At 42.4% G+C, this 13,100-nt stretch overlaps 1 protein-coding gene across 6 annotated transcripts in view; it reads left to right on the forward strand.

Moving 5' to 3' along the window:
- LOC126403954 (adhesion G protein-coupled receptor L3-like) overlaps nt 1-13,100 on the forward strand; it is a 278,598-nt gene that overhangs the window by 223,690 nt on the left and 41,808 nt on the right. For all 6 annotated transcript variants that reach the window (XM_050066833.1, XM_050066834.1, XM_050066836.1 and 3 more), the window contains 2 exons: nt 2,994-3,199; nt 5,604-5,780. In XM_050066833.1, the coding sequence (XP_049922790.1) occupies nt 2,994-3,199; nt 5,604-5,780 (383 nt within the window). The remainder of the gene's footprint in view (nt 1-2,993; nt 3,200-5,603; nt 5,781-13,100) is intronic.

The raw sequence follows: 13,100 nt of genomic DNA on the forward strand, positions 1-13,100 counted from the left end.
CTTTCAATTTGCCTCCCAAAGCTTTTGTTGGGTTGCATATAAAGCACAGGGATCGTTCTAAGACTTCAAATAGGACCCTGGCTGTAGAATTAGTTACATTCAAGCACTGCCTCTAAACTGTAAATGAGGCAGTTAGACACAATACAAAGCTATTTTCAGGAGCAATAGAGCCCCATTTTTAGACTTTATTATCAGCCCATGCAAATCAGAATCGACTCAAGCTGCGCCCGGTGCCTCTCAGCCGGATGACTAAGTCCATGTCCAGCCGTGCCCAGGCGGATCATTAAAGCAGGGTGGCGGATATTTCCCCGCCATCCAGTGCTATAGCACCCAAATTGTTTTCTTTTCATCTGAGTGAGTGATCTCAGTCACGGCAGGGGGGAACTTTCTTTCATATCAGTGCTCAAAAGTGAGGCGGCAGGAGGGGAGTGAGATGTGTGTGTGTGAGAGACGGAGAGGAGGACATTATTAACAAGAAAAATGCTCGCCTTTGTCAGCGCCAGCAGAAGAGTGGTTACCACATTTTTTGGATGCTGAATTAAAATAACAATTCGTTGATGTCGGAAATGTTTTTCCTTTTTTTTCTTTTCTGGAAGTATTGTGGCAACCTCGACATGGGTCTCTTTTTAAAAAAAGTTTTACTACCAACAGATTCTTATGTTGACAAAGCTTCAACTGAGTGATGATTTCCAGTATTCCTTTTGTTATTATTTCTGGTAGTTCTCAAGTGCTGCTAAAGTTGCTGATGTTCAGTAGTATTTGATAGTATTTTTCTAAGCCATATAACAGCATATGTTGTCACATTATATTAGCACTACACTGCAGGGCGAAATGTGCTACAGTAGTTTGTGTTTGTGGTTTGGGGCTGTTTTTCCTAGTTCAGACTAGATTGCTAGTTCCACTTGGGGAAAATGTTAATCCTACAGTAGTCTGGCTCACAGGTTGTAGTCGCTGGGTATATGGCATATCACTGGCTGCCTATTTATGGTTTTCAAAATCCCAGTCGTTTTGTGAAAGTAGTCTCGCATAGCCACACCTATCTCACACTTCATAATGGCAGGGCTCACCTCTCCACCTGAACAAGTTCCCTCTAAGCACTACAAGCATGGTCGCTGCATATTGGGCTCAGTGCTGCCAAGAAAATTGTGATTTGTTTAAAGAAATACAAAAAACTCTAAACATTTTTTACCCTTATGCCGAAAACACTCTAATCAGTGGTGAAGTGCGACCTGCAGTAAGCTGCCATGTAATGACTCTGAAAAGCTGTGGTGGCAAAGTGCAGCCAAGCTAGAAGTTGGGGCTAGTTTAACTTTTAGCAGTGAATTGTGGCTATAGAGTAGCTAGCACTGTGCGATATGGACAAAAATTCATATCTGGTATTTACAGGCTAACTCACAATACACGATAAATATGTCAGTATTTTCTATGAAACTGGCAACATGTTTTCAGTTGCGAGTCAAAGCCACATTTGAGATGTAACAACCAGTTTTGTAAAAACAGACTGTTATCAAAATAAAAGGGGAATGTCTAAAAGGAGATTTTTATTCCCCTGTTTAAAAATATGCAGCTGCACAACAATTACACCTCCAAAATACTAGTCTACGGCGGGGTTTCTATGAAGTGTTGTAAAGTTAAGTTGATTCAAAACACACATTAAACATGGCTTAATAGAGACAATTTCAAACACAAGTACACAAATCAGCTTCACTATAACTCACATCATTCACAGACAAAGCACTTGTCTCTATCTGGACACATTTTCCCCATAAATACAACATGCTAATGTTTTTAGCACAAACCTATGGCATTTTACATTGTATAAATTAGCCTAGCAGCTAGCGGACTTTTCCTCCACTCATATGAAGCCAGGGACAACAGCAACATTTAACAAAGGTAAAGTTACAAAATCCGGCTCCATTACAGCTCACAGTGTTCAAGGACAAAACAACTGTCTTAAACTGAACATGTTTCCAAACAAATACAACATGCTAACGTTATTAGTACAAGCCTATGGCATTTTACATTGTATAAATTAGCCTAGCGAATAGCAGAGATTTCCTCTGCTCATATGAAGCCAGGATAAATCACACACAAGACTTAAAATGCTATTTTGTGGAGGCTTTCTTGTCTTCACTCTGTATTGTTTTTTATCTGTGAAATTGAAGTAAATAAAAGCTTACAAAATAGAGTAAATAAAAGCTTACAAAAATAGACAGGAGGTCTGTGTCATTGCGATGTGTAGTTACATTTCTGAGGAGGTGTGTGTCAGGCTACAGCTCTAAAAAGTGTTGCTGGAGAACTTGTGAGTAAGTGGGTGAGTGTGAGAGAGGAGAGAGGCACACTGGTATGTGTCATGTAACGTAACTTGACCCTATATCGATATGAACAGTGTTTTCTTAATTTATGTCTTGCTTGAAAATATATTAATATATTGTACGTAGCCGTTATGTCGCCCAGCCGTAAGAATACCCCCAGCTAATCAGTAAACAGAGACCTGTGACCCCTGTGACATGTTGACCTATGCTACAAAGAATTTCCTACAGCCACATAAAAATGTATTTATTGCAGTGAGCCACAGTGAGCAGCTGTTTGGTGTGTTTTTCGAGGTTAGTGCAGAATTCTGATTGGTTCAGCTGAAGCTTTCTCTAGTGCTGGTGTAGCGTGAGATACGTCTGGCTATGCAAGAGACAAATCCTACAGCATACAGAGGTATTTTAGACATATGTGTGCACAGACTGTGCTTCTAGCTTTGTGGCAACATGGAGTTTGTGTATTTTGAATCCACCACGGGCTGATGCTATGTACCTACTGCTGTACAATGTCATCAGGGAGCTAAATAGATTGGGTTAGCAGCATGAGATAATTACAATAGCCAATTTTGCCAACTAGTTTTTGTGTTCCATAATTACACATGGTTTTGGCCATTTAGTGTATTCTTTGCTCAGGTGTCACTTGTGTAAGACTGACCACTTTCCCTTACCCTCCTCCTGCAGGTGAGATCCGGATAGCGTTCGTCCTGTACAAACACATCGGAGTCTACCTTTCAACAGAGAACGCCAGCATGAAGCTGGGCAGCGAAGCCATGGCTACCAATTACTCCGTCATTGTCAACTCACCGGTCATCACGGCTGCCATTAACAAGGACTCTAACAAAGTCTACCTCTCTGACCCTGTCATTTTCACCATCAGACATCTACAGGTAATATCCTGTCTCTGAATGTGTGTCTGAGTCGAGATGTATTTTGTTTTTTCCCCCTTTGATGTTGCTGCCTCTGCATTTAATGTGCTTTTTGTCTCTTTCTCTTTTACTTTCATACGAAAAAAATACTCCTGCATACGCGCCTCCTTGATAGAGCCCTTTCATCACAATTTTCTCTCTCCCTGAAGTGCAACCAAAATGTGAAAATCCCATCTCAAACCAAGAACATTAAGTTAATATGAAGTTTTATTCAAAGAAAGGTGTGAAAGATTGCTCACAAGGTGATGCCGGCGATGCATGTTGTTGTTTATTAGTTTGAACAAATACCAGCCTGATCTCTTGAATGAATATCAGTCATATCGAGCCTCACCGGAGGCTGCTTAGTCATTGTGGGGAGTCGCGACTTCTCCCTCTTGACTCCATTATCTTCTCCACACTCCGCTACCCTCGAAATATCCCTGTTTTGTCTACGAACAGCGCCCTCAGCGATTATCGGGGATGTTGAACAACCATAAGAGAATTGCAGCGGGTCTCATGTGTAGGAGGGCCCTGGAAGGAAGCAAGGAGGGCAGAGAGAAACTCAGAGCGCGGAGGGATAGAGAGAGAATAAAAAAGGACGATAGCTTATGGATGTCAGAATTAAATGGTGGGAAAATGTCAGGGGGCAATGTCAGCGCAGTTATTGCTGTGACTCACCTGCCTTAAGTGTAATTTGTAATTTGGACTGTAGATTCAGTAATTTTACTGTTGGTCTAATGTTGGGGCACTGGCGCTTTCATACCCTTTTCTTACTCAGATCAAGTTGTCTCAATAAAACAGTGCCCTTTTGCAAAAGTGTGTTTCCTGCACTGGAGCTTTGTGCTCACAAAGACAACTGCTGGTTTTAGTCAAGTGACACAAACATACAGACATTTACATACAGAGTGCATTTTGTGTACACCAAAGGCTGCACAATTAATCATATATTAATCATGACTACAAACTGCCGCAATTAATTAAAGTTGATTGGATGCCTTATTGACGTTTTACATATAGAGCATTTGCTGTGGTGCATCAAACCAACAGCTCCCTGTCCTCTGGTAAACTGGTAAACCAGTCAGAGGTGTTGTGAAGAGAACGCTCTGATTAACTGGTCTCTGCTTCTCGAGCGCAGCTGTGGCTGCAGGCAAGAATATTTTCTTATCATTTTCTGCAGGGATAAATAATACATTTTTATTTGGTGTACTGTGAACTACTGTGGTGTTATCGCTGTTTTTATCTGAGTTTGATTTATATTTGGCTCTAAGAATCACTGACAAATATATAATTGTGATAATCATATCTTTTAGCCTTAAGTAATTAAAGAGCATTGTATGCATAATGTGTTCTATATATTCCAGACAAAATAAAAGGTGTTAATTATTTATCTCAGGTATCAACTTAAACTTTGCCCTTGAAAATAAACCTTAGTTATCTTATCTCTTCTACCAAGCGGGGTTTTGTATTTTTTTTTTTGGCTCCCCACACTTAAGTCCCCCTCTCAACCATGAGGTTTTGGATCACTGCTCTTCTGGGATGATGATGTGTCCTCTAGTTATTGTTTTGCTTCCTTGCCTCACCACTTAATGGGACCAATTAAATCCATTAATGGGACAGAGGGTCATCCTATCTCCTTGCTGTGGAATATTTCACACAGGGTTTGGATGTGTGAAGGGTAAGCTCAGTCAGCGGCAAATTTACATTCACAGAGGATAACCCTTATTAGGCTAATTACCATACAGCACGTGTGAAACTATGAGGAGAACTACGGCTCCTCGCCGTGTTGATGGTAAGACAGCGGCAGACACGTTTAACCTTGGAAGCTGCGAGCCACAAAAGAAAGTGTCGTGATCCTTTTGTTTCTGAAGCTACAAAAGAAATTGGGCTCAAGAGGGAGAGGCGGTTGATGTATCTATTTATCAGCAGTTATGTTTTGTTGCGGGCGCGTTATCCAACCTCAGTGGTCGTGGGTGACTTTTATAAAATGGCAAGTGAGATAGCAGGGAGGCGTGCTTGTCGTTAGGGCCGTAGCCCGCCGCAGACAGCGGTGGTACCCATTAAACAGTAGGGCAGTCCATTTTCACGCAGTGAAAGTTAAAGAGAAAGGTCAAAAAACACAATGAAATACAGGCATGGTGCTGCTTGATGCTGTATGACAGGAAAACCACCTGCTATTCACTTTTAGAAAACGATACAGATTGCAGCGGGGAAAAATGAGCCTGTTTTGAAGTTCTTTATTCTGAAAACAAAGGACAGTGAAAATGGACAAAGCTAATGTGTGATTAACTCCAGACCCCTGCGTTTCACCTCGTGAGGTTAAATTCTGTGTCTGTGTTATTAATTCCACTGTGTCTGACTCTGCTCATTCATTTCTTTTTATGCCCAGCAATCAGAGGAGAACTTCAACCCCAACTGTTCATTCTGGAGTTACTCCAAGCGAACGATGACTGGCTACTGGTCGACACAGGACTGCCGCTTGCTAGGAACCAACAGGACGCACACCACATGCTCCTGTACCCATCTAACCAATTTCGCTGTTCTCATGGCCCATGTGGATGTCAAGGTAAGCCAGCTCTTTTCCTTTTCATGCTTCTCAATGGACCTATTTATCCTCAAAAAATGTTCAATTTACCAAATGCTGTTGAGAGAAATGAAAATGCATTGATCCATCATGGTTTACCCAGCCAGTCCATTCCAGTGTGATTTGTTGAAAGGAAAAGTGAGGTTCAAAAAAGTGCAATGTATTGTAAAGCAGAGGACATCCCTTTCATTGCCGTTTGTCAATAAATGTTTTATATTTCCCTTGCTTTTCAGTTCAGAGGGTAAAATAGACTGATAAGTGTTTTCTGACCTTCACAGCACTTTGTAGACTAACATTTAAAGTGCCAATATACACACAGCCCATTCATATAGTTTTAAACAATGACCCTGTCAGTGTAAAGTGTGTATTGATTGCAGCCATCTTAAACCTCCAATGTGTGAAGCAGCCCAACTACATGTTTGGCTCCAGTGTGTGTGTGTGTGTGTGTGTGTGTGTGTGTGTGTGTGTGTGTGTGTGGTGAGTTTTTGTGTACAAAGCTGTTTAAGAGCTACAGCACACAATGCTTGTTTGAACCAGATTTTTCACATTGGTTCGTAAATAACGATTTTTTTTTTAGGCCTTTAAACCTTTTTGAAAGTCGACAGAAAATGTATATATCTGTTTTTTTACAAGCTCTCTGTGTGTGGCCACATATGGAGGATAGTTTGGGGGTTGTATTTTGGATCTGAATCCAATGCTGTGTCTCAAATCGCGTACTTCTGTACTTACACTTAATATTTTGAGTGCATAAGTGCGTTCACTCTGAGAAGTATGGAAGAATGCAGTGCACTATGAGTACCCAGATGGTGCATTCAAAATAGTCAAAAAGTTGAGTGTGGAACTATGGACACTTCTCGCACTCAATGGTCGCCATCTTGGCTACGTAGCGGTGCGACTGTGCGACCGTGAACGTCGCTTCATTGTACAAATTCATGTGTTTTTTGCACTAAGCACCATATTGTTGTCAGGTATAAGCCAGCAGTATGTTTGTTGGGTTCATTTAGCAGTCTGTAATGATTTGGTACCGCGAACGATAATGCGAATGCTAATGCTAGTTTGCTAACTAGCTAATTTGCAGTTGTCATTTCCGGTGAGTGCACAACGGCCGCGTTTGGTTTGAGACAACACTACCCTGTCGAAATGTGCGCACTACGCCAATAAGTACATAGTGCACACAGCATACTACATGGAAGTATACTAACGGAAGTATGTGATTTGAGACACAGCACAAGTTATAACCAGATTTGTGCTAATTAGGGGTTAGCAGTTTCTTTTAACATTGCTTTGGATACCAGTAACTGACAAAGTCATTTTCAAGAAGGAAACACAAAATAACAAGACATCCAAGAGGCCTTTCGTTTTAGTCCGGTGTTTCATCAACTCAGTGATCTTTAGCATCGCAGTTCAAAGTGCTATCCATTTAGAGGTAGTGATATTTTAATGTTTTATAATGTAAATACCTTACCTTTTATTTTATTTTCTGTTTGTTTTGCTGACGGACAGCCGGCTAGCCACGTTAACATGTAGAAATATAGTGCCCACTGCCCACCCTCTGGTCTCTACTCGTTAGATTTGGCTGCTCTGCCCTGCACACCACCTGGGCTGGGTTGGAGCTAGCTTGTGGCTCATTCATGATTACCATTGTTGGGAAACATCATGGCCACTATTTGGTGCCCCCCCAGATAGCCCCGGTGTGTAAGTAGCTTCATTTTGAGCCATAAAACCCTTTTAGTAATGTTAACCCTCAACCCCAACCCTTCTTTAGCACAGTTAGCACTATTAGCGGTGTCAGCATTGCTACTGGTGCTAACTGTGCTAAAGGATGGTTGGGGTTTATAAGTGAGCTGCTTACTCACTGGGGCGACCTAGGGGGAAACCAGATAGTGGGCACAATGTTTCCACAACAACGCTTTTGACTTGGGAAGACGTTACTAGCAATAGTCGGCAAATGAGCAGCACAGCTAGTTAGCTCCCGCTAAACTCGGGTGGTGCGCACAGAAACATAAACAGACATGTAACTGGTTAAAAATATTCTCAAGGGTTAACCATTGACATCCATCTTACAAATTTCTTATTAATATCTTAACAAATCTCACTTTATGCTTCGCGATGTGCAAAACATTTACAGTAGGCAGCCATTCAGCTAAGTAGCAAATATCTACTCTCTGAGTTTTAAATCTTAAAGGAATAGTTTGTCAACGGGATATTTGTTTATTAATTTTTTTTGCCAGAAGTTAGGTGGGAAGATTGAGGGATCAATTATTACATTTCGTTCAAAATCATTTTTTCAATATGTATTTTTCTTACTTTAAATTGTTTAGAACAACGCTTAAATATGATTATTAAAGGACTAAAACCTAACATAAAGATTTATTTTGAGTCTGGGCCATTTCCATCTGCTCCCTTTATTTATGCATGAATGTGTTTATTTGTTTATTTATTTATGTAAAGACAGAAGGGAGGAAAAAAAGAAAACAATTACACTGTATCCCCATATAACGGGGTGCTTTTTTTCCCTTTGCCTTCAGGGTAGCTGCAGAAACAAAGTGGAGTGAGTACAGTAAGTGTGATGTGGAGTGCTGGAGAGCAATTCATTGGAAGGTGCTAATGGAAGTTGAAAAAAAAAACATTTTCAAGTAAAGAAATTGTGATTTGGCTGTGAGATTTGTGCGGAGCGATTATTGTGGGCAGCACTTACAGTACGAAGCTGAAGAACACAAAGGGAGAATAACGGGTAAAGAGGGTGTCGGAAATGAAAGAAAGGAAGGGAGAATTGCAGGTCAGGGAAGAAGTTGTGCTGTACTTCTGATGCTGACAGACAGCTTAATTATTTCTGTCATGAGAAGTTTGAGGAGCTCGCTGCTGACAGAGCAGAGTATTCTTGGTATCTGGCATCTGTCTCCTCCAGAGCCTCTCTTCTGAATCAGCGAGGGAAAAAAACACTCTGAGGGCCGTCCCAGTTGGCTCCTGTCCATGAAACCACTAGACCTTCCTTCACCTCCTTATACTCTCCAGTCCGACTCCATCTCAGGTTTTTTGCTTTTTTTTCCACAATGCACAAACCCTATTGCGAAAACATTCATGCACAGAAATCTAAAATTCAGTATGGTTTTTGTGCCCTACACACATGACTCCAGGGAGGTCTGAGGGTGGTGTGCTTTACTGCTAGCTAGAGAGAGCCACTGTTTGTCACTCAGCAGCGTGACTTTTGGACCCACTAAGCTCTCTGCAGGGCTGAAGCCGAGTCTGGAATAGAGAGGGAGCCGCGAAGAATGGGATCCTTCACGCAGTGAAAGCAAAGCAGCAAAAGGGAAAAAAGGAAGCAGTAAAAGGAGTGCTTTCAGTCAAGCCAATCCCTAACATTTTGGAAAGCCTGGCTTGCTTGTGGCACAGCATTCACCGGAGGAAAGTGGACAGTAGTTACACCCCAGTTCTGAGTGATAGCGCTTTTTCACCCTCCCTTTTTCTCTATCTTTTCCACTTGGATGTTACAAAAGGCCGCTTGTTGGAAGGTGCCACTGAATGGGAGATACGGAGGCCTTTTATTTGCCAAACTGTCACAGTGTTGTATCTGAGAACACAGTGAATGGAGGGGAAAGTGGGAGTGTGTGTGCGAGCGAGGGAGAGGCAGAGAAAGAAATTTCATAAATTGAAGAGACTATCTGTTTTTGTATCCATGGCAACAGAACATACCACTGCTGATCTCTGCATTGTTATTACTCATTACCCTCAGAGCAACAGATTATATTCTAACCTTGTTTATTTCTCAGTGGCATCTCGGAAAAGAGAGGAAAAAAAAAGATAGGCAAGCTGTAATTACAATTTTCCTTTGGAGGACAGATGCTCACTACAGTATTACCATCATCTTTCATCTTCTTGTTTTTTTGGCCGATGGATCGTACGCACGCCAGTTGGGAATAATGATAGTGTTATATTCAGGAGATCTTTATGTTCGGCTTATTAAGCTGTCGTCTGTGTCGCCCTTGTAGTGCTACATTTTTAGCACCAAGTTATGATTGCATTCAAAGTGCCACATGCTTCACGCAAATTAGAAGTGGCAAAATGTCCCTGCTTTGTGCATGTGACATTATGACCGCTCTCATTTTGTCCTTGACGGCAGTCAAAGTCTTTGGGGCGCTTGGATTTGAGCGGTTTTGACGAGCAGAATTCAAATGTGTTGTTCAGATTTCAGCTCACATCTAGTGGAGAAAGGCGCCAATCCTGTCTGGGAAAGTTGATTTGCAGACGTTGATTTTCTTCGAGTGAGATGTGATGCATTGTCGTCTCAAAATAACAATCATTATACATTCATTTTATATAATCATACCTGACATGTTCCACATACTTTAGTTCAGTTACCTACCATGAACTTTATAATTTTCAAGGTCTTTCTGACTAAACTTTTCCCCTTTGAGACCAAACATTTGTTATAAAACTAATATGAAATGCACTATTATACTTTAACAATAACTGCCTTGTAATCATGCTCAACCTGACATTGATTGTGAGTGTGGGCAAGGTAAAAACTATGCCCACACATTCAAAGAAACCCTTGAACTAGAATGCACTGTATATGAGATTATAAAACACACACACTCTCCAGACTGTGTCTCATCGGGATTAATTATGTTTGAAGTCAATTAGTTCCTCAGAATAATTTCTAATTCACATATTGTAGGTGTAAAATTTGCGAGCGAGTACCCAAAGATGTTTAGAGCCTTGGTGGTTTCTAATGCAATGTCCTTAACCAAATTACCAAATGTGAAATCTGTTTCAAGTTGCAGGCTCACAAGAACTCATTAAAGTCGAATATCTGAACCGAGCCCGCTACTTTTAAGAAGTGCACCCACTCAAACGATATCTGTCAGATACAGGGGGATCAGGTAACCACCACTTAGACGATTACAAGGGCATCGAGTGCTGTCACTGTTGCCACTCGAGCCCTTTGTTTGCTAATTTTGAGCAATCTAGCCAGAGAGCTGATGCCTTTGACTGATCCTGCAATCCGAGCCGAGAAGCGCCGTCGGCCGCATAAACAAATTAAAACTGTACTCACAGACGGCAGCTGCATGTGAGAGATTATATGTCTCTTTTGTATCTTTTCAGAATGATTGCAAAACAGGGTTTTGGAGCAAGTGATGATGTGAGAGTGGGTGTACTTGAATGTGACTTTGCTAAGAACGCTGATGATTCTAACCTCGAGATGTCCTGTTGCTGAGTGATTGAAGATGCTGAAAATGTGTTGGAGACAAATTCATTCCACTTGACTCGATGTTGAAAGGCAGGATTCAACAGTGGTGTTGAACTTGGACACCGCACAAGCGCCTCAAATTAAATCGTTTGACCTCCATATCGTAAAGAAGTGGCAATGTCAGCTGGTTTTGGTGTACCGAGTTAGCCTCTTTGTTGGATAAACCTTTCTGGGTCACTTGGTCTTGCTTCAGCAGATGCAGGAGCTCGATGAATGTCACAAAAGCTGGACGGCCACTATTTCTTCAAGGTCTGCTTCAAACATATTTCTTAGGATTCCCTAATGGCTCATGCCCATTCAGGCTCCTGAGGCTCTTTATTGAACCCCTTCTTTTGAATTTAAGTCTGCCATTTGTGGAGATGGAGCTGGTGGGCATTGAGATTGAAAAAAAACTCTTAAATATGGGCTAAAGCACAGGCCCTAGCTCAAGAAATATAGACCTGCTGTGGTTCCACCTACAGGCCATTATTTACGTTGTAGATGTGTGTGCTAAGATAGGCCCCAGGGAGGCACTGAGCTACTGGTAAGTGGCACTATTCCCGACAGACCAGTAAGTATAAATCAATGGGACATCCCACTGGATGATGGAGAGGGTGATATTTGGGTAACATTCATCACTGTCTTTATAGTACATCTCCACGCTGGCACCATCAGACGAGAGCTATGATGAGAAAGGACAGTCAAGGTTAGTTGTGTATTTCATGATGTTACATATAAGCATGGCACTGCTCAGGAGATGGCTCGAAATAAATCTATTTATATGTTGAAGACACAGACAGCGAAGATGGAGACAGCGTTAACTGCCATAGCAACCGAAAGTCTGGCTTCGGCGTTATGTCATAGTTATTGTGGCTTAGAACACAGTGTGACATTAGGTGCATGTGCTGAATGTCAACTCCTGCCGTGCAAGCTGGAATCGCTCCCCCAGCCCTTTTAAACGTGACGAATTTGCCAGGACCCCTGATTCATATGCCCTCTCTGCAACTGTTCCTCGTCCCCGTGCAGATCATAAATCCTTGGTCATACCGTAGGTGAACTTGTCACATGACTCCCTGCAGTGGGCCACTACCCCTTAGCGCAACTGTCTGCCCGCCTGACCGTATTTCATGAGTCAAAGCCCCGCTCTGGAGGCATATAGGGAGATTTATGCATTTTAATTGGATTGGCTTCATGGCCCCATGCTGAGAGCGTTTCTTTGGGGTATAAAGGTTCGGCGCTCTGTTCTCTTCACCACTTCACCCTCTCACGCATTTCACAGAACTGGTTTGGGAGATTTTGGCTTCAGACACAGAACGTTATGGTAATGAAGTGCCTACAGTGTGATGTGAGGTTCAGATGGCTTGGCCGGGTCGATCAGCACGCGATGCAAGAGGCTCGTCGCCACGTCTGCTCCTCCTTGTCAGACTGCTCGAGTGCCCAGAAACCTTATTTTGTGCTACGTGCGGGCAGATCAGGGGCAGAGCCAATCTCCTCAGGCATCTGTCTGGAATGAAAAATATGTGTGTTTAAGAAATAAGAGAAAAAATGTAGGAGGGAAAGATTGGAAGACAAATCGAATGTGCGCAAATGTGCCTCGCCCAGCTAAGTAACATGGATGCTGTACGACTCGGCCGCCCCTGCGACACACTGAGTGAATTTCAGAGCAAATTGCGTCTGCCCACTTTAGAGACCCCTAGACTGATTCCCATCATTGAGGCTTGTCGGTGCGAGGTTAGGTGCAGAGGCTCTGCAGATCACATCATTTGCCATCCTGCCTGGGCAGAGCCCTCAGTAAAAGGAAACTTTTCAGCAGAGACATTGTGGCCGGCGACGTCTCAGCCATCATCCACCTCCCAGAACAAAGAAATCATTCCTCAGTAAATCCATCACCCAGGTGTAGATACACTCCACGCCCTTCTCTTTGCGTTTCTATAGCTTCTTTTTCTTTCTCCCTCTGTTGCCTTCTCTCTGTCTCTGACCTGGCCCCTCTCCAATTGAAGGTGAAATTGTGATGGATAGAGCCTGCAGCCACTGCACAGCTCGCTAGCCCAGGAGACCTTAGGGTCCCCTCA

The sequence above is a fragment of the Epinephelus moara genome, chromosome 17 (assembly GCF_006386435.1).
Source record: "Epinephelus moara isolate mb chromosome 17, YSFRI_EMoa_1.0, whole genome shotgun sequence".
Classification (NCBI taxonomy): Eukaryota; Metazoa; Chordata; class Actinopteri; order Perciformes; family Serranidae; genus Epinephelus; species Epinephelus moara.